The 22,806-nt window shown below is 40.4% G+C and overlaps 1 protein-coding gene across 2 annotated transcripts in view; it reads left to right on the top strand.

The window, feature by feature from the left end:
* The window catches only part of SPDEF (SAM pointed domain containing ETS transcription factor), a 49,518-nt gene that overhangs the window by 14,747 nt on the left and 11,965 nt on the right, over positions 1-22,806 (top strand). For both annotated transcript variants that reach the window (XM_051996436.1, XM_051996435.1), the window contains exon 2: positions 7,193-7,639. In XM_051996436.1, coding sequence (XP_051852396.1) covers positions 7,219-7,639 — 421 coding nt within the window. In that variant the 5' untranslated portion in view covers positions 7,193-7,218. The remainder of the gene's footprint in view (positions 1-7,192; positions 7,640-22,806) is intronic.

The following is a 22,806-nucleotide window of genomic DNA, read 5'->3' as shown; positions in this document are numbered from 1 at the left end:
TAATTTTTTCTGTCCCCTGCTTCCCCACTTTGCCCCTGACTGTCTCTGGCCTCTGGCCACACCAGCTGTTACCAGAATCCCTTTGTGCAGAAGTGGAATGGGGGTGGCAAAGAGAAGCTGATCCCTCCATGTCTGTAGCTTAATCCAAAGAAAATCAAATAAAGTTTTGCAAAGGACAGAGACATCACCCAGGGAGACGGGAGTTATACCCAGGACTCAGTCCTTTGGTCCCAATAGAAGCTGACTGACCAGAGCCTAATCCCAGGGTGCCTCCCCTTCCAGGAAGTCAAGGGAAATGGGGAGCAGGTTCTGCAGAGCAGGCGACAACTAGAAGTTCTTATATAGCATCATGTAATGAAAAGAAATCTGAATTTTGAGTCTAAGATCATATCTCAGCTCTGCTACTTACTGGAGAACTGACTTTGCCATCTCAAAGACTCAGCTTCCTCATTTGTAAAATGAAAGGTTTGAGGCAATTATGTGGCATAATGTATAGAATGCTGGAGTCAGGATGACCTGAGTTCAAATCCTACTTCAGATATCTACTATCTGTGTGACTGTGGTCAAATCATTTAACCTCATTGTGCCTCGGTTTCCTCATTTGTAATGTGGGAATAATAGTTGATGGCCCCTAATAAACAGGGTTGTTGTGAAGATCAAATAAGATTATATATATATAATTTTTTAAAATAAAAATGGGGATAATTATAGTACCTCACAATGGTTGCTGAGATATATTTGTAAAGTGCTTTGCAAACCTTACAACACTTACAATAAACATTAACTATGATCATTAATCTCTAAGCACTAATGTTCTATATTAAATGATCCCCAGTGTTTTTTAATTGATCACTGTATTCCCTGCATCATGCAGGGCCTGGTGTGAGGAAATAAGCAAATGATATATTTGTCTTCAAGCAGTTTACAATTGGCTGAGGAATCAACATGTCAAAACTCACACAGAAAACAATTAGATGATTAACAACAATTAACAGTTATTAATTGCTCAAATAGCTCACATTATTTAGTGCTTTAAGATTTGCAAAGCACTTTACAAATATATCTCATCAACCATTGTGAAGTGCTATAATTATCTCCATTTTTATAGATGAGAAAACTGAGGCAGAGATTAATAGATTTACCCAGAGTTTATACAGCAAATAAATGTGTGAGACTGAGCTTGTTTTCAGGTCTTGTTGACTCTATGCCCAATGCTCTACCCTCTGTACCACCTAGCTACTTTATAGATCATATTTGTACAGGCAGATTTGTAATGCATGTCGATAGATAATCAAGCACTGAATCATGCATTAATCTTTAAGTGTTATAATTTTAGATAAGAGGGAGAACTTAATGGGGCTCTTGGGTGCTCATGGAAGTCTTCATGGAAAAGGTAGGATAGGAAATAGACTCAATCAATCAACATGCATTTATTACAATAATAATAACTAACATTTATATAGTATTTGATAAGTGCTAGGCACTGAGCTAAGCATTTTATAATTATTATTTCATTAGATCATCACCACAATCCTGGAAATGTGTACTGTTATTATCCCCATTTTGCAAATGGTAAGTGGATCCCCCGGGCAGATTTAGCTGGTGATGAGGAGCAAGAGAGAAGGGCCCAATATAAGTGAGATAAGAAATGGATACAGTGCTGTAGGGGATAGTAAGGAGCTGCTCTGATTAAACTGTTTTAGGGAGATGTGGAGAGATAAGTTAGTTCATTGCCAAGGAGGGCCTTGAATGTCAAGCTGAAGAGTCTAGACTTGGTATGACTGGCAGTGGAGAGTCACTGAAAGTTTTTGACTAGGGGAGTGACGGTCAAACAGGATTTGAGGAAGATTAGCATGGTAATGTTGTGCAGGGCGCATTGGAGAAGGAACAGATTCAAGGCAAATTACTTTTAGGGATTTCTGTAAGGCCAAGTTTCCATTGACTTCCAAAAGATGTGGATATATTTCAAAGTGATCTGTAAACTTAGATGGGGGGTGGGGTGGGAAATCACATCTTTATTTTCACTAACTGAAATTCAGCAGTTCCTTCAATTATTAAAAAAATTTTTTTTTCAAATTATGGGTTCATAGACTTCACTAGACTATCAAAAAAGTCCATGACCCCCTCAGAAATTAAGAAATCCTATTGTAGAATCTTACTAAAATAGTATGAACAAACATATGATCATGACATCACAAGGGTTAGAGCTAGATGGGACCCAAGTGTTTTGGAGTATTACTCTCTCATTTAGGAGGAAACTGAAACCTAGAAAAATTAAGTGATAATCCCAATATTGTCTAAAGACAGGATTTGAATTTAAATTCTCCAGTTCCAAATATTGATCTCTTTTTATTCTATCACAAAGTCAAGTCAGAAATCCTCAACCAGTTAAAGTAGAAACCCTAGAGCAAGATAAGCACAAATGGATCCACGGAGGTCATGTGCCCCTGCTCTCCTTGCGTTGTCTGTTTTCCTTGGCTAGTGAGCTTTAGTGGAATCCCCCAACTGTGCTGCCTGGGAAATGCAAGGATTGGCTTTCTTGGATTAGGCAAGCAGAGTTTTCTCCCTGTCCTTAAGGCTCTCCCATTGCCCTCCCACTCTGCTCCCCACCATCCTCCAGCCTCTGTACAACTTCAGACAATTGGGCCTTTTATGCAGCCTTAAGGTTAATGATTAACTTCTCTTTCATGTGGAAAAAGTGACCCAAAAGGAAATGTTGGAGCTAGGATTAAGCCAAAGCTTTTTGGCTCTTCAGTAGTCAAGGGAGCTTGTGAGAGGAGATTGTGCTGCAGGTACATGAGCATGGGGAAAGGGGTTGGGTTCTTTTTTCTGTTCCCCCTTTCCCAAAGAGGGCAAACTGTCACTTCCCAGTCTGTTCATCCTCCTGTTGCCCTAACCCCAAAGCCCAGCAGCCACCCCTGTTTCCTACACATGACTGATGCCAACCAAGAACATAGCCATAGCAGGAGGAGAAGTGAGTTCTCCTGCTTCTTGGAAAAATCCTATTCCTCCTGGCAAGAAGCCCAGAAAGACTGGCAGTCTGGGTTCTAACGTGGCAGAGATGGAGGGAAGGATATGGCACAGATTGGAATACAAGGAAGAAAATGGTGGATAATGAGGGATAGATTTGAGTGATGTGGATTGCTAAGAGCTTCCCCACCTTTGTGGTTAATGGGCACTGACTCAGGGTAGGGGGGAAGGGTGTGGGCCTAGGAGGCGGGGAGCAGAGGGACAAGGAGAGCTAGGCTGCCGGTGCAGCCTGTCCTCAATGCCTAGGTAAATAATCTCATCCCACTGCACCCATGTGTGTTTGCACAGAAGGACCTGAACTCACTCCAGACCTTCCCTCTGTCTCCCCCACCTGTCACACCCCACCCCATTCTGACCTTTCAGACCTTGTCACTTAAAGCAACCCAAGGAAGGGAGAGACAGCCAAAGGAAACCTTCTCTCTCTCTCTCTCTTTCTCTCTCTCTCTCTCTCTCTCTCTCTCTCTCTCTCTCTCTTTCTCCTCTTTCTCTCTCTCTCCCTCTCTCTCTCCCCCTTTGTCATTACTAACAATCTTTAGAAAGGTAGATTCAATCTCTGAACTATAAATATTTATTTTTCTGGTTTTTGTCCATGGGACTGAAGACCAGGGTAGAGTTCTTTTTATGCTAAAGGAGGAGTAGTTGGGATTGAGGTTTAAGGAAGGCTTCCCTTGTCCCTAGATGTCCCCTTTACTGACTCTGATGTCTGAAGTGACCACAAGGAATCTACCAAATCATAGAATGGCAGTATGTTGGAAGAGACACTTAGCAGTCATGGAGCCCGGTATCCCTTGCTTTTCCGATTCATTCCTTTGAGTTAATATTGCCTTTTTGTGCCCTCTTTCAATGCCAGGTGGAGGAATGAGAGATTGAGTTTTTAATATTTTAGTGTGAATAAATCCATCAAAGGGCCATAAATAATATGCATTTCGAATGATAATGAACCTTACAGGTCCAGTCCAATGCCATCTTCTATTTTACAGATGAGGAAATCAAGGCCCAGGGAGATTAAGTTTTTTGCCCAGCTTTAGTAGAAGTAAGACCAGGGCCTTTCTTGATCTAGATCCAGTGTTCTACTTCTTATTCCATGATGGTTATTCCCCCTCCTAAGAAAATGAGCAATTGAAGACCCTCAGTCTGGGATAAGATTGAAGAGAAAACAGGTTCCTAGGAAGACCAAGAATAAGCTTTACTTATTTTACATAAGATGGTAGGAATTGTAGTATCAGAGTATACAGTCCTGATCTTGAATACAGAAAAACTTGAGTTCAAATCCTGCTTCAGACGCTTACTAGTTGATCTTGTTCAAATCACTTAACATCGCAGCTTCAGTTTTCTCATCTGTGAAATAGATACATTAAAGCCTCACTTTTCTCATCTGTAAAATGGAGATGTTAGCATCTGCTTTACAGTGTTGTTGTAAGGATTAAATGCAATAATATATTCAAAGAGTGTTGTAAATCTTAACCTGTTATTAAGTTTTGAGAAAACCGAGAAGGAACAATGAGGAGTCCAGAAAGCTCCGAATAGGATTGTTATTTTATTTCTGACATTTTCAAACTGATTTGGGGCCAAGTCAATCCTTTGGGTATTTATTAAGTTCTTATTATGTCCCAGCATTATGTGAAAACACAAAGAGAAAGAAGAAACAGTCCCTAACGTCAAGAAGCTTACAAGAATATTAATCTCAGTTCTGCCACTGATTATGCATACAATTCACTTAATCTCTCTGACCTCAATTTCTTCTGCTGTAAAAATAAAAAGATCTCTATATTATCTCTAATATCTCAGATGATCAATCTCTAAAGTCCCTTTCGGGTCTAAATCCTATGATCTTCCTATTGATTCTGAAATCCTACTATGAATAGGTCTATCATAAGAAAAAAAAAGGGAGATGGAGTCCAGTTTACAAACCCACCAGCATATTATTATATGGTCCATTCTTCCCCAGGTCAAGTATCTCCCTTGACAAAATATTCATAATTTTAAAAAGTAAATGTTTTATTGAAAACTTATATAGTACATATATAATCTATATCAAATTACTTATCATCTTAAGAAGGGGGGAGACAAGAGAAGGAGGGATCAAATTTGAAACTTAAAATTTTTAAAAATTAATATTAACATTTTCTTTACATATAATTGGGAAAATTTTTTATAAATATTATATATGTATATATATACATATACATGTGAATGTATATATACAGTACATTAATGTGTGTGTGTGTGTGTGTGTGTGTGTGTATGCACTCATATATATTTTATATACACTCATTCTTGAACCAGACAAATTTAACTGGGGCAAGAGTTGGTTATACTGAATGTTAAACATCATTGCAGCCAACTAAATTCTTGGTAGTTTCTGGACATTACTAAAACAACAAAAGCTCACAAATGACTAAAACATAGCTTTTAACATTTAAATTGATTAGGTATAAAGTGGTCAACAATTTTAGAACCATTCTCTCCCAAGTCCATATCAAGATTCTTTGTCCATTCATTCCCAGTTACCTTTTCTTTCCAAGGATAATATAATCCCAGAGAGACTTCAGAGAAGATCTAAGCCAACTTCTCACTTTACAGATAATATAACTGAGGCCCAGGAAAAATTAAACTTGTCCAAGATGAAAAATTTATAGTGAAATTTTCAATTTGAACATTTACACCTCAGAAATTGGCAAGTGTTATAAACCAAGGCTTGATTCATTGTTTTGTGGATTGTCTAGATTTGAGAAAGTGATGGAGAAAATGTTAATAATGTAAATTAAGCTTAAAAGTATGTATCCTGGGTATATTCTCTGCTACTCCACAATAAGTCATTTGTTAAATCCTTACCAATGCATCCCTATGTGTAGTACAATTAAAGGTAATTGCATATGTTCTGTCTTGTTTCTGAGGACAGAATAAGAGGAAACAGGGAGGATTGAAGTTAAACTTTTGAAGGCACTTCATTTGTATATGGTGGTTGGTGATGGTAGTGGGGACATGTAGTGGAAGTGTTGTTCATCTTTAATTCTCTAAAAGGACCGATGATGTTTGGAGAGTAATGTCTTGACTTGCAAATAAGTTAAATTTAATTGAGGCAGAACTGTGCAAAGCCTTCAATATCACTATCTCCTCCGAAGTCATGAAGTCCAATGGCAAGAAAATAGGTCAGGGCTGCTGGAGATGGCCCAGGATCCAATGGAAGACCTTGACCATTTTAAGCTAAAATCTTTCTCAGGTCTCACTTTACTGAGGCAATGTTCATTCAGTAGTTAAAGACTAGTTGAACTGAGGTAAAAGATGGCCTACTTTGCCTTCACAAAAGAATCAATCAGGAAAGGAAGGACCCTCACAATTTCTTGCTAGAACAGAAACCAATTGCTGTTTAAATTCCAGTGTTAGGATAGATTATTCATGGTGATATTTCTTTTTTTTAAATACTATTTTATTTTTCCAAATAAATGCAATAATAGTTTTTAACATTCGACATTCATTTTTGCAAAACCTTGTGTTTCAAATTTTTCTTACTCTCTCCTCTCTTCCCCCCTCCAAATATAAATTAATTTTTAAACTTAATTTTTCTAAATCTCAGTTTCCTCAGTTCTCCAGTGGGAATAATCATTGTTGCACTGCCTAAATTATGGCTATTGTAAGGATCGAATGAGGTCACAACTGTAAGCTGCTTTTATTTTATTTATTAAGCAATATAATTGATGCCTTTATATTAAGTAATGCATAAATGTCAACTCATTATTACTGTTGTTTTTGTTGTGGTTAGAGTCACTCCCCCTGCTAGCTAGAGAGGTTAGCACCTTTAAATCTATATTCAATTTTCCCTTCTTTCATCAGCATCCTCTGGTGAAGGTGAAGTTCCATCCCCTCCACTCCTTAGTCTAAGTACCCCAGCTCCACCATTGAGAAACACTGGCCAGAATTCGTTGCCTCCTTTTATGCTCTCTCTCCTCAGCCATGGTGCATTTCCTTTCCAATGGATTGTCTGTGTCTGGGTCCTCTCACTGCCCAATGACCCCGAAGCCGCCGAGCTCCCTCCCCTGCCTTTCCTGAGCCAGGCAGGATACCTGCCCAGCCCTTATCCCCCTAACAGGCTTAGCAGCTCCTGCTGAGGGAACGGGACTTTGGGATGAAGCTGAAATCCTTACTCTCCTATCCTCCACAGACACCTCGGACAACCTGAGCGGAGCTATGGGCAGCGCCAGCCCCGGCCTGAGTACCCCGCCGCCAGCCCGCCTCCTCCTGCCTGATACAGGGCTACAGAACGGCTTGGAAAAGGGGTCAGGGGTTGAGAGGAGAGTCTGGAGCCCCAGCCCCCCTGCCACACCTGAGCAGGGTTTGTCGGCCTTCTACCTCTCCTATTTTGATATGCTCTACCCTGAAGAGGATACCTGGGGGGGAAAGGGTCCGGTCGACGAGGGCCAGGAGGAAGTCCCCAAGGAGCCAGAGCAGTGCCCCATCATCGACAGCCAGGCCCAGGGGGCTGGCCTAGACTATTCCCCAAGCAACCTGACCCTGGAGGAGCATTCACTGGAACAAGTACAGTCCATGGTGGTCGGGGAGGTGCTAAAAGACATCGAGACTGCCTGCAAGCTTCTCAACATCACCGCAGGTTGGGGACCGCGATGAAGGGGTTTGGGGGAGGTTGGGTGCTGGATATCAGATCAGGAGGGCTATTATCAGTCTCAGAAGCCAGAATAAGCCTTAGGGGGCTGGAAATAAGGGGGAGGAAGGGGGATGTCTTACCAAGCTTTGTCCACACCTACTGCCTCCCCCACCCCCCAGTACATACTTACGCCAGGAAGGAAGCCTCATTCTCTGTCAAGTGATGCTCTTAAAAACCCCGACTCATATACACCCTGCTCTCCTTTAAGATCAAGTCAAAGTCAAAGGTGAAAGAAACCTTCAGCATAGAATGTGAAATACCCGAATTTAGAATATGGAATCTTGGGAAGGGTCGTTAGAACTTAAAATATCAGAACATAAATTACCAGAGCTATAAGAGACCTTAGAGTAGGGGATGTCAAGACACAGAACACAGAATGTCTTAAAATAGAGAATGTTATTAAGATAAAGAATCTCAGAACTGCAAGAATGTTAGAATTGCAAGAAACTTGTAGGAGCTGTCCGGTCGAACCCTCTTCCTTTTTCTGAGGGAACAGATGGGAGATAGCTGATGTCCTCCTTTTATGTCCTCCTCCCTGGGGTCCAGGAAGGGACCACTTTTTGGGGGACATCTCCCATTCCAACTCTACTCTTGGCCCACATTAGGAACTTGAAGAAACCATCCCGGGCCAGCACTGAGTCCATTCCCCCTGTGGAACTCAGACCCAACCCTATCTAGATTTCTTTCTTCACTCCTTCCTAATGCATTAGGTGGCCACACCCCAAAGCTGCTCTACCCAGAGACTTCAGACTGGGCCAGTGAGTGCGGGAAGCTGAGCTGGTCTCCATGGTTAGAGGAAGGAGATCCCAGGATAAGACTCCTGAGCTCTGTAATCTGGCAGGTCCATACTATCTAAGCAGTGTGGTGGGCTTGGAAAAGCATTGGCAATAGGGTCAGAAAACCTGGCTTCAGGCTCCCACTTTGTTATTTCCTGGGCTGGGCAAGGCTTCCTTCCCCCTGTAAAGTGGAATAAGAACACCTGTCCTGGGAAGGGGTGTGGGAGGGAGGTGGCGGGGAGGGGGGGAGGGAGAAGGTGGACTGAGGTGTCCACAAATCAGCGCAGGGATCGCAGCTGTTCTGTGTTCCTGTGGGCTCTTTGGCAGCTCACACAAGGGTCTGGACGGGCAGAATTCTAAGGTTCCTTCCAGCTCCAGAGACTGTGAAAATGCTCCAACCTTAATGTAGTTGTATAAATGGGAGTGTGAAATGTGTCAGGCTGACAAGTTGGAATCTCCAGAGGGTCGTGTGTCTATTTGGAGAAAGAAAATGTTGGAATACGTGCTTTCTGTGTGTTGACGTGGGACTGGATATCTTCATGTCTTTGTGTCTGCATTTCTGACTCAATCATTTTATGCAATACCCCTGGGCTAGCTACAGGAGAAAGGAATTCACAGTTCAGACAAGAAAGGAGATGAGCCTGACTCGCTCGCAGCTAGGAGCTCTCATTCCAATTCAGCTTTATTTATCCTTAAATTAAAAGGATGCACTCACCCCCTTGCTGCTGCTCTGTCCATTACCTTCCCTGGACATTTCCCCCCTTAGTGGAGAATGATTCCATGGTTATTTTTTTTAAGTGTTTCTTTCTTAGCATTGGGATAGGGATGAAAACAAAACTTTTTGTAAAGCACTAGAACAAACCCTGGGACTAAAGCCTAAAATCATCCTAATTAATCATTAATAATTGCATAAGCTCTGGGTTCAACAGTCCCACCCTTCTTATACTATTTAACATCATTCCTAACATTCTTATTATTGTTTTCATAAATAACAATTGTTCTGTCTTTCAGTTGCATCTGACTCTTTGTGATCTCATTTTGGGTTTTCCTTTTTTACCATTTCCTTTTTTAGCTCATTTTAAAGATGAGGAAAGTGAGGCAAGCAGGGTGAAGTGACTTGCCCAATGTCACACACTTGAATTCAAGTCTTCCAGACTTCAGTCCTGGGGCTCTATCCACTGTACCCTCTATAACAATAACTCATAATTATCTAGGACTCTGAGGTTTACAGAATGATTTATTCACTACATTCCCACGTAGCAGGTTTGTAAATCTTATTATCCCCATACAGATAAGGAAACTGAGGCTCAAAGCTTCAAAATCTGGGCTTGAACTTTGAAATCTTTGGTTCCAGATCCACTGTTTTGCTCAACTGCTCTGAAGGAAACATTAAGAAAATCTTAGAGAGCTAGAGTAATTCAAGTAATCATATGCAGTATGATATTTGCATAGTATAAGTTACATATAATATAGTGTATTTGTAGTTTATAATTTGCATTATCCTGTCCTCCCAACCAATCATCTTTGTTCTGCTTATCCCTTTAAATGCCTTGAACTTCCACATCTGCCTAATAGCTCTAAATGGAATCCCATGGGTTGTCTCCACTACAGATTTATGTCATTTAATCTTCAGCTGGGCTCTCATCATTGTATGGCAATCCATTTATTTTTCCCTAACAGATTCTCTCATGCTGTCCACAGTAATTATTCCAAAGCTTTTAGCCTCTGATTAAGCCTCTTAGTTTTCTCAGGCGAGGACGTTAAATATAATTCATTTTTCTGTGAATTTCCTTTTTCCACCCCCTTCTCCCCATTCTTCACCTCAAAACTCCTAGCCATCATTTCCTATTCTCTTCTTTGTTCCAGCCTCTGATGAAGAGGTGATGTTTCCACCAAGATCGATCCTTTTGATCTCTTCTCCTATCTCCTTTAGCAAGCAACCATCTCAATTATCATGATCAATTTTAAATTTTCAATTTCTTCCTATCTATAGGCTCCTTCCCTGCTTGCTCATCAAGCAAGGTGAGTTTTCTCACCTTAAAAAAACCTTCATTTGAGCCTACCATCTCAAAGTATTTGTTTCCTTCCTTTTCTCTCCCCTCACTTCTCTGCCTATTCTAATGTAACTTCTAACCTCATCACACAATTAAACTACTCTCTTCGTGGTTACTAGTAGTCTCCTAATTGATTAATAGGACTAATTACTAAGGGATTTCTCTCACTCCTTACCTTCTCAACTTTTATAAGGCTTCTGACATAGCCAAACAGCCCCTTCTTCTGGATGCTTTCTACTTTCTCAGTCTCTGGGCCAGTGCTCTCTCTCAGATCTCCTCTGGCCTTTGCTGGATCATCATCACCCAGGTTCTGCCATGATGTCCTTGATGTTCTGCTCGGATCCTCTTCCTCCCTCTTTCCCCATTCTCTTGCCAACCTCTTTATGGGTTCAATGATCATCTCTATGGAAATGATTATAACCAGCCCTTGTCTCTCTCCTCAGCTTCAAGCTTTCATCACCAACCATCTGTGTCTTTTCATATCCTCAGTGGTTAGCACAGTGCTTGGCACATAGTAGGTGCTTCGTAAATGTTTCACTGTTTCTAGCCACTCAAACTTATAGTCTCAAAGTTATCTTGGCTCCCCCCCCCACCTCCTATAGAAAATCAGTTGCTAATTCTACCTCAACAACAGCATCTCTTAGATTGTTCCCTACAGACAACTCTCTAATTCAAGCCCTCATCACTTCTTGTCTTTTCTATTGCAACAGCCTTCTAATTGGTCTTCTTGCCTCCAGTCTCTTTACTTCGTTAATCCAGGCTCTCAACGACCAAAATAATAATCCTTTTAAAATCTTCCTCCTCAAAAAAAAAAAAAAAAAAAGAAAAGAAAAAATTGTCCATGGCTGCCGATTGCCTCCAGGATAAAATGCCCATTCCCCTGTCTGACATTTTATTGATCTTATTCCAACCTATCTTTCCAAACCCATCTCACATTACTCCTTCTCATGTACTTTATGGTCCAGTCAAACTGGTTCACCTGCAGCTTCTTGTACATGACTTCCATCTCAATCTCTATGCCTTTGTCCAGATTTTCCTGGCATTTGATCCCTCCTCACCTCTACTTCTTGGCATCCCTAGTCTCCTTCAAGGCTCACGTTTTCTCCAAGACAAGACATTTCCTATCCTCCCTAGTTGTTAATACTTCCCCTAAAATTACTTTGTAATTTTTTTGTAAATATTTTTCTTTGGTTTTTTTTATTTTTTAATAATAGATTTTTTTTCTCAAAATCCATGCAAAGATCATTTTATTTATTTATTCATTTTTATTAATAGCATTTTACTTTTTTTGGTGAGGCTTGGTAAGAGAGTAAGTGACTTGTCCAGGGTCACACAGCTAGTGCGTGTTCGTGAGTATTTTTCATTGACTTATCTAGCATTTCCTTTCAACAAAGACATGTTGTTTCTTCCAATAGAGTGTAAGCTTCTGCAGAGCTGGCACAGTTTCATTTTTGTCACTGAACTCCCTTCACTAAATTTCCTTCTGATGTAACAAATGCTTGCTGATTAAATGTGTAACCTCAGATTTAGAGCTAGGACAAGGGAAGCAAGTTAGCACTTATATATATTCAGGCACCATGCTAAATACTTTTTATGAATATTATGTCAGTCGATACTCATAACAACCCTATAGGACAGCTGCTGTTATTATCTCTATTTTATATTTAAGGAAATTGAAGCAAGCACAAATTAAGTGATAAGGTCACAGAGCTAGTAAATGTCTAAGGTTAGCTTTGAACTCAAGACTTCCCGACTCCAGACCATTCATTTTTGCCAGTGAGAAAATTGGGGCAAATAGAGGTTAAATAACTTGCCCATTGTTACAGAGATAACGTATCAAGCAGGTTCATATGGTTCAACAAAACTGAATTTATCAAACTCAAATCCCACGTTCCTTTCCCCTTATGCCATACTCTTTTTCCTAGGAATTTCACAATTGTTTTGACTTTTGGGTAGGTCAGCCATCTTGTTTGGAGACTAAGATGTCTCTTGGCCAAGACTACGGTTCTACCAGTCTCCTGATTTTTCTCACCACTCAAACTGGGTGCTTTCTTAGCTCCTCCCACCACCTTCCCAAACCAGTCCTTCTGGCAGTCATCAGTCCATCCACTTTGATTTTGGAAAAGGTCACCCAAAGAAATAGTCATAAGTTTGCTAGAGCACATGCTGAGCAACGAATAGACCTAACCAGAGTTGGGACAAGGTATTTCTATGCCCTGGGCAAGGTTTGAAGTTTGCTCCCTGCTGCTAATTGCTTTTTGCTGGTAGCTTTGAACCTTTTCCATTAACACACGTGTCTTAACCTTTCATATAATAAAAGCCATGCAGTCATAGGAAATAGGGTTTTCTGATGCTAAAATATGTGCTTGTTTAGGAAGGAATGTGAAAATGCCCTTTTTGCACCCTTTCCATCCTGCTTTCTAAGCTTCTGTTTCTTTTATGCCTCAGTGGAAAGTAGATTATACTTAAAAGTAAAAAAGAAAAAAAGAAGAAAAAAAATCTTGGTTGTGTCACTGACTAGTTGTTTGTCCTTGGGCAAGGCCTTCACATCCCTGAATTTTGATTTCCTCCTCTGCAAAATGGAGATGCAAATACTGTGTTCTTTATTTCTTTGTAAGGAATGTATTTCTCATGCATAATTTGCATGTTAAATGTATCAATCAATTAATCAAAAATATTTATTAAGTGCTTACTATGTGCCAGGCTCTGGATTGAGTTCTGGAAATATAAGGAAAAGCAAACCCAATTCCTGTCCTCAGAAAGCTTATAATTTAATGGGGAAGACAACTTGTAAATAAGTAGATCTGTATAAAATAAATGGAATGTGGTATAAAGGATAATTTGAGAGGGGAAAGCGTGCTGAGGAGACTGGGAAAGAAAGTTCTCTGTAAACTTTCAAGTACCCTGCAAATGTGAGTTTTATCATACCCTAGACCTGATTAATCATATTTACATACCATCCTGAAATCTTCAAGGAGGTAGGATGGGGAGGTGAATTGGACTCTGTTGACCCTCCCCTCCTTCTAGATTCTCTTTGTTTGTCTCTATGACACTGCTTTCTATTCTCTGCAAAACAATTTCTTCATCAGTCAGTCAATAAATACCTACTATGTACCAGACACTTTGCTAAATGCCAACAATAAGAAGAAAAGCAAAAAACAGTTTTTGTTTTTAAAAAACCCATAGTCTGATGAGAGAGACAACATGCAAACAACTATGCATGAACAAAGTTTACACAGGATAAATAGGGCATAATCAACAGAGGAAAGGCATTAGCCTTTAAAAAAATAAAATTTTATTTTTCCTCAATTACATATAAAAACATTTTTTAACATTTATTTTAAAATTTTTGAGCTCTAAATTCTCTTCCTCCTTCCCTTTCTCATGAAGATGACAAACAATTTGATATAAGTTATAATGTGTAGTCATGCAAAATATATTTCCATGTTAGTCATGTCGTGAAAGAAAATACAAACCAAAAAAACCAAGAAAAGTTTTAAAAAGTAAGCTTCAATCTGCATTTGGACTCCATCTATTCTTTCTCTGGAGGTGGATAACATTTTTTTCATCATGTCCTTCAGAATTGTCTTGGATCATTGTATTTCTGAGAACAGTAAAATCATTCACAGTTGATCATCATAAAATATTGCTATTACTGTTTACCATGTTCTGGTTCTGCTCTTTCACTTTGCATCAATTCATATAAATTTGTCTAGGTTTTTCTAAGAGCATCCAGCTCATCATTTCTTTTCATCACAATAAAATACAAAAATTTGTTTAGCCATTCCTCAAATGATGGACATCCTCTCAATTTCCAGTTCTTTGTCACCACTAAAATAGCTGTTATAGCTATATTTGTACATATAGGTCTTTTTCTTCTTTTAAAACAAATCTCTTAAAGTCTTTAAAGTTTGGTCAGAATTGCCTGAATTTGCACTCAACTAAAACAGGCTTTTATAAATCATGATTGGTTCCATGCTACTAAGCCTTAGGGCACAGTGCTCACCTGCTGCCACCTTAAAAAAAAAAGGGGGTATTGCTTGGTCAAAGAATATATATGCTTTTATAATTGAAAGGAAGTAGCATTAAGAGGAATCTGGAAAGATTTCTTAAGAGAAGCATTTTTGTTTAGAGAAAGCCTTCTTGCAGAAGGTCCTTGCAGAGGTTTGAAGGAAGCCTGGAAGTGGGGATAAAGAGGGAAAAAATTCCAGAAATGGAGGTAGTCAGTGAAAATATCCAGAGCCAGGAGATCAATTATCTTTTTCAAAGAGTTTGGAGTCACTTGGTCAGAGTACGTGATGGTGAAGCTTAAGATGTAAGAAAACTGGAAAGAGTGTGATAATCAACTATGATTGGCTCAGTTCTCAATAATCCAACGATCCAAGACAAGTACAAAGGACTCAAAAAGGAAAATGCTATCTATAATTAGATAACCAAAAATTGTCTTATTCTTTCTAATGTTTTTTTTCCTTTTTGATCCATTTCTTCTTTCACAACTATGACTAATATGGAAATTATGTTTTATACAATAGCATATGTATAAATTATATCAAATAGCCCATCATCTTTGAAAGAGGGGAGGAGGAGGGAGGAAAAAAACCTCAAAACCTTGTAAAAATGAATGTTAAAAATTTTCTTGACATGTAACTAGGGAAAAATTATATTAAAAAAAAGAAAAGTAAGAGGCAACCCATTTATGAAAGAATTTGAATGCCAGATAGAGGATTTTATATTTCTTATACAATTTTTAAAATTTATTTAAAATGAAATGAAAAATAAGAAATAGAAAAATAGAAAAAAGTAAAAGAAAAATTAAAAAACAAAACTAAAAAATTGTCATGTGCTCAGCAGAACATCAGGGAGGATTCAAAATAAGTAATAATAAATTTCTATTTCAAGAAAGCATATATAATAATGAGGATTTTATAGTTGATCCTGAAAATCATAGGAAACCACTGGAGTTTATTGAGTAATGGGTCAGATAGGTTAAGAATTGAGTTTCAAGAAGATCAATTTCACAGCTGAATAGGGTATTGATTGGAATGGGAGAGAAACAAAGTAGGAAGACCAGGCAATACTTTAAATAGGATGTGATGAGGGCTTGCACCAAGGGTGTATAGAAGAGAGTGCAGATGAGAGATCGGTAAAGGCAGAATTAATAGGACTTGGCACCAGATTGGGTCGTACAGGTGGTGAGAGAGAGGAATCAAGAGTAGGTTGGGAATGTGGGTGACTGGGAAGATAGGGGCACCCTTGACAGTAACAGGAAAGTTTGAAAAAAGAGAGGATTTGGGAGAAGAGAGAATGAGTATAGTTTGGGACATGTTGAGTTTAAGATGTCTATGTCCTTTCTAATCTGATATGTTTTATAGGCTATTGGAGATATGTCTGGAGTTCGTTGGAGAAATTAGGGCTGGATAAATAGATCTGAGAATCATCCACATAGAAAGAGATGATATTGGTAGAGACTGAATCTATAGAAACTGTACCTAGAATGGGTTCGTAGTGAATGGCGTACCAGCCTGAAGACTCATCTTCCTTGTTCAAATCTGGCCTCAGGAACTTACCAGCTATGTGACCCTGGGCAAGTCATTTTACTCTATTTGCCTCAGTTTAACTCATATGTCAAATGAGCTGGAGAAGGAAATGACAAACCACCCCAGTATCTTTGCCAAGAAAATGCCTAATGGGGTTACAAAGAGTCAGATGTACCTGAAAAAGAATTGAATAACAGTGTAAGTGTTGGCTTTTCCCTGAATCCTTCTGAGCTCCCTGCTTCTGAGGGGTCTCCTTCCTTATGCTTTATGAATGCTCTCTGTCTGATCCTTACCTCTCTCAAACTTTACTTTGTATATTAATTTTTTGTTTACATGTTGAAGGAAGGGAAGAGGAAGGGAAGGGGAAGGGAAGGGGAGGGAAGGAAAGGGAAAGGGGAAGGGAGAAGAAGGGGAAGGGGAAGGGGAGGGGAAGGGGAGGAGAGAAGGAAAGGGAGAGAAGGGAGAAGGGGAAAAGAGGGAAAGGGGAAGAAGAGGAAGGAAAGGGGAAGGAGAAGGGGGAAGGGGGTGAAGGAGAAGGGGGGACAGGACAGGGGAAGTGGGGAGGACAGGGGAACTGAGGAGGGGAGGGAAGGGGAAGGAAGGAAAAGGGAGGTAAAGTAAAAAAGAAGAAAGAGAAAGGAAAAGGGAAGGAAGGGAAAGGGAAAGAAGAGAAGGGAAAGGGAAAGGGAGGGAAGGGAATGGAAAGGGAAGGAAAGGGAAAAGGAAGAAAGGAGAAGGAGAAGGGGAAAGGACAGGAGGAAGAAAGGAGGGGAAAGGAAAGCAGGAGAGAGGAGAGGGAGGAAGTATTATTTTATTAATATGAAAAATTCCTAGTGAGGAAATTCCCTCAGCCAGGACAATTCTACATCTATTCTGCAAAGTCTTGGAGCAAAAGTTCTTGGTTGGATGTCTATAGACCTCTCCAAAACAAAACAAGAACAATAAATAAAATTCATGGATAGATTTCAGGGGCCCTGTGAACCCAAGTTCAAGGGGGGAAAAATTACATCTTTATTTTCTCTAACCTCTAACTGAAATTTAACACTTCTTTCAATTATGTAAAAATATTATTCTGAGAAAAGGATCCATTGACTTCACCAGACAACCAAAGGAGCTCATTATATATATATAAAGGTTAAGTACTTCTGTCTTTGAGTTCACTGAGAAGTGAGGTAATTTGCCTGGCGTTACACAGCCAAGATGTGTCAAAAGTAAGATTTGCACTCTGGGCCTCTTTCCACTAGGATTCTCTCCAATATTGCCCTTCCCAAGAGGATGTAGCAGGTCTAAAGAAATGTTAGTTGAAATGAATTGGGCTCAGTGTTACACAATAATGCTATAAAAAAGATGCAGGCTAGGAGTCCCTGAGCCTTGGGGCCCCTGCCGGGTTCTTATCTAAAGTTCCCATCTGCACTAGTAATGTCCCTAACCACTGAGCCTCAGCCCCTCCCTGCCCGGGGAACAAAGCAGCCCCCACTAGGCTCTGGAGGATGCGCACTTGGGCCTCTGCTCCTTATTTCCTCCATTCTCCAGGGAGGTCTCTTGTAGTTGAGGGTGGAGGGAGGGAGCCCCCCAAAGCTCCCCTCTCCTGGAGACAAGAAGCTGAGTTCTTTCTCCCTCCCCCACCCCAGACCTCAGTTATATCCTATCTCCCCCTCCCCCAGTTCGGTCCCTCACATCCCAGTCAGTCGGGAAGCCCTTGGATTCTTCCCCTCCTGCTCCCTACCCCAGGTGCTCCCAGGGAGGTGCCACTGTTCTCGGAACAATGGAGACAGGAACAAATTGCTTTGACACGGGCAAGAAAATGGTCTGATTAAATGAGGCAGGTCATCGGACCCTGGGCACGGGGCCCTTGGGTTTGCCTCATTGTGTGCCTGCTGTTCCTGCCCCCATCGCCCACTGGCCCTGCCAGCCACGCTGGGTTCTGGGATGGGGGAGGGCAGGGGAGAAGAGCAGGGAGAGAAGCCCCAGGAAGGCCCTCTGTTGCCAGGCTGGCTGCGCATATCACAGAACCTCAGAGCTGGAAGGGAAGTCGATTTTGATCTAGTCCAACCTGTTCCTTTCTGGCATATCCTTGGCTCCTCTAGGCTCTGTGAGATGAACCCAGGAGAGGGGAATGCCCCACCTCCTCAAGCAGCCCTTCCACCTGCCGACGACTCGGTTTGGAGTGATTCAGTGTGTCCTGCAGAAATCTGTCTGCACCCAAGCCAGTCCCTCCCCAAAAACCCCAAAGGAGAATCAGAACCCTTGCAGCCAGTGAGAAAGAGAGCCTCCTGAGAAGATGCCCCAACGCGGCTGGCTCACTGCCAGGCTCGAGCTAGCTCTCATTCTCCTGGCGTCAACTTTGAGTTTAACTGAAGAGACCGAAGGAGGGGAGAGTGGGACTGGGCCAGAAACGAGGCTAGCTCGAGCACAGCTGGGAAATGTATTGTGTATTTTTCAGGCCCTTCTCATCCCCCACCTGCCCTTTTAAGCAGTAATAACGGAAACTATAGAATGCTCCAGGCAAGGTGAGAACATCTTATCTAACCTTTCTCCTTACAGAGGAGGAAATTGAGCAGAAGTTAAGTGGTCTGCCTCAAGCTACATACATGTTTAGAGCAGCAGAGACAAGATTCAAATCCAGGTCTTTTCACCCCAGTTCCAGTATTTTTCCTACGGCACCAATATTACTATAGAAACCAAAATTTTAGTTGTGGCTCTCAGGCACATGATCTTAGCCACTCCCCCTTTCTCTTATAGATCAAAGAATTAAGAGAAAAGTTCGTGTGGTACAGAGTGCTTGAACTAGATGGATAGAATGCTTGAGCCAGAGTCAGGAGCACCCACCCTAGTTCAAGTTTGACCTCGATTACTAGCCTTGTGACTCTCAGTTTACTCATATCTAAAATCTCATCTCGAAAACCTGTCTTCCCAGGTTGTTGTGAGAATCAAATCAAATAAAGCACCTGACCCATAGTAGACACTATATGAAAGTTAGCTATTATTATTGCTGTGGTCCCAGGTCATATCCATATCCATTAGTATAACACACTGCACTCCCTCCTTAGGTAGAAAAGAACCCCTGGACCAAAAAGAGACCAATTGGGTTCTATACCACTTAAGATCCCACGCCAAACCCATTGGTTTTCTTTGTTGATCATTTTTAGTCATGTCTGACTCTTTGTGATTCCATTTGGGGTTTTCTTGGCAAAGATAGTGGAGTGGTTTGTCATTTTGTTCTCCAATTCATTTTACAGATAAGGAAACTGAGGCTATCCACCGTGTCACCTAGCTGCTCCCAACTTTGATTGGCTTCCTTCATACTGTCCTATACCTGACATTTACTTGTTGGTATTTTAAAGCTGCTGGATATTATGAATGAAGCAGAAAAAATGTTGGCCTTGGAGCTGGACGGTTCAAATCTTGGCTCAGTTACTTGGAGGGCCAGAGTTTCCTGTAAAATTGAAGGGTTGCTTGGATTAAATGATTTCTAAGTCCCCTTTCAGTTCTAACATTCTGTGATCTCACAATCACAGTCTCCATATTGAACTAGGGTGAATCCAGTAGGATCTATCAATTCTCCCAGATTCTCTTGGCTAGAGCATGGAACTCTCCTTAATCCTTCTACCAACAAAGGTTGGATTCTACGCAAGGGAAAGAAAGAAAGGAAAAGACTTGAAATACTGAGCTGTTGAATCACAGTTTAGCTTAAAATAATCCAAATCTAGACATCAAGTCCAATTCGTGGTTATATTATCATAGAACCATGGAATATTTGAGCTGAAAAGTGACCTTTAAAATTGTCCACTCCTCCCCTCTTTACAGATGAGGAAGAAATTGAGGCCTAAAGAAGGGCTACTCAGGAAGTGGCTTCGAGGCCAAATAGCTTCCCTGATGCATAGCTGGCATCTGTCCCGGCTGCCACTTGGTTTTCACTAGGTTTTCTTGGACGAAAATCTCAATGTGTCCTCTCCTTAGATATAATCTAATAATAATAATATATGTTGTTACATATTATATATCATATAACATAATAATAGTTCTCCTGTTTCATTTCTTATCCCAAACCAATGATCCCTCTAAATAAATAACTGGGCCTGGAGTCAGCAAAATATGAGTTCAAATATGAACTCAAACACTTACTAACCATAGGATCCTGGATAACTCACTTTACCTCTGCTTCAGTTTTCTCACAAATAATATGGGAATGATAAAAACAGCAACCTATCTCCCAAAGTTGTTGCAAGAATTAAATGAGCTATTTGTAAAGTGCTTAGCACAGTGCCTGGAACATAGTAGGTCCTTAATAAATGCTCCTTTCCTTAAGTCAGTCCTGTACAAGCATACCCTGCTCCCACCTACAAAGTTGATGTTGTTAATGCATTATAACCAAACTCCACTGAAAAGTAATGAAACATTTGGGCTCCTATCAATTGACAGGTAACAGTTTTGTATTTCCTCTTATTACATTGTTTCATCTAATAAAAATCATGAGCTCCAATCAACCACCTTGGGGTAGGCAAGTGTTTCCTTTTTTTTTTTCTTATTCTAGCATTTAATTTTTCCAAATACATGCAAAGATAGTTTTCAACATTCATCTTTGAAAAACGTTGTGTTTAAAATTTTTCTCCCCTCTACCCCTCCTTTCCCCTCCCCATGACAGCAAGCAATCCAACATAAGTTAAATGTGCAAATCTTCTAAATATATTTCTATAGTCATCATCCTACATAAGAAAAATCAAATCATAAGGAGAAAAAATGAAAAAAAAAAACCCAAGCAAACAAACAAAACAACAAAAAGATGAAAACATTATGCTTTGATCCATATTCAGTCTCTCTAGTTCTCTCTTTGGATGCAGATGGCACTTTCTATCACTTCTATTGGAATTGCCTTAAATCACCTCAATTGCTGAAAAGAGTCAAATCCATCATGATTGATCATCACATAATCTTGTTGCTGTATACAGTTCTCTTGATTCTGCTCACTTCACTCAGCATCAGTTCATGTAAGTCTTTTCAGGCTTTTCTGAAATCAGCCTGCTCATCATCTCTTATAGAACAAAATATTCCATTACCTTCACAAACCATAACTTATTAAGAGTAATTGGGAAAGGCTCCCTGTGGAAGATGGGATTTTAGCTGGGACTTGAAGGAAGCAGAGATGAGGAGGCATAAGCGACAGCCAGATAGCAGAAAACTGTTCAGAGATATCCAGATAGAATCATTTGTTTGAGCAATAACAAAGAAGGCCAGAGTCACTAAGTCAGACTCATCTGGTAAGACTGGAAGGATAGGAAGGGCTTTGAAAGCCAGACAGAATTTTATTTGATCTGGAGGTGAGAGGGAGCTACTGAAGTTTATTGAGTAAAAGGGTTACATTACTGAACCTGAGATTTAGGAAAATCTAAATGGAGGATAGATTGGAATAGGGAAAGATTTGACACAGGCAGACTATCAGGGTAATGCAATAGTCCAGGTATGAGGTAATGAGAGTCACTGGGGACAATATCACAGGAGAGATGGGAATTTAGATTTGAGAAATGTTGCCAAGGTAAAATGAGCCTAGGAGATAGTGAAATGTTAGGATGACCCCTTGGTTTCATCTAGCCTGAAGGATTGGGAGGATGTTACCCTCAATGATAACAGAGAAGTTAGGAAGGGGGGAAACATTGAGTTCCATTTTGAATATGATGAATTTAAGATGTCTATTGACCATCTCGTTTTAAGATGTCTAAAAAGCAATTGGAAATGCAAAATTGGAAGACAGTAAAGAAGTTAGAACAAAATACATAGATTTGAGAATCACCAGCATAGAGGTATTAAATCTATGGGAAATGATGAAGTCATCAAGTGAAGGAGTAAAAAGGAAGAAAAGAGCCCAAGAAAGAACTTTGAGGGACACCTACAGTTGAAGACTGTGGTCTGGAAGAAGATCCAGCAAAGAAGATGGAAAAGAAGCAATCAGATAGGGAGGAGAAGAACCAGGAGAGAATGGCATGAGAAGAGAACAGGAAGAAAGTGGTCTGCAGAGGTGCAGAAGAATAAAGACTGAGAAAAGATCATTGCAGACTTTGGAGAGAGTAGTTTCAGGTCAATAGTAAGTTGGAAACCACATTGTAAGAAGTGAGCAAGAATAGATAAAGTAGACTACCATGCTTTGCCTTTTCAAGGGGCCGATCACAAGAGCAGAATGCATAGGACAATAGAGGGGACTTTTTGAGGAGTAGGGGAGACATGGGCATGTTTGCAGGTTGTAGGGAAGAAGACAGTAGACTGGGAAAGATTGAGATGAATAGAGATGGCAGAGGGGACAATCTATTGGAGAAGAGGGTAAAAAATGAGGTCTATTTTTCAGGTAACTTTGGTTTTAAAAAAAAATCACCTTTTTGTGTAAGATAGGGGTGGACGAGTTTGTGTCAGAAGGCATGTGAGTGAAATGCAATGAGGTAGTGAAGAGAAGAAGAAGGTTATGGTAAATGTACCTCAGTTTTCTTTCTGTGAAACATAACAAAGTTCCTAACTGCGAAAGGAAGAAGGGAAGCCGTGGGAAGTTTGAGGAGAGATGAAAAGGTTTGCAAGCATTGCTGTGGAGAATGGGATAGTGAAATAATTAAGGAGGTATAGAAGAATTGCCTACTAGAAGTGAGGGCTCAGTTGCAGTTGGGTTGTAGTAGACCCAGTTAGAATGAGATTTTCTCCACCCACATTAAATAGCAAATGTGCAGGAGCAAAAGCCTCGGGGAAGGCAGGTGGGAGTCATCCAA

This window comes from Antechinus flavipes, chromosome 4, assembly GCF_016432865.1.
Source record: "Antechinus flavipes isolate AdamAnt ecotype Samford, QLD, Australia chromosome 4, AdamAnt_v2, whole genome shotgun sequence".
In the NCBI taxonomy this organism is placed as follows: domain Eukaryota; kingdom Metazoa; phylum Chordata; class Mammalia; order Dasyuromorphia; family Dasyuridae; genus Antechinus; species Antechinus flavipes.
This window is presented reverse-complemented; position numbering and strand designations above follow the sequence as displayed.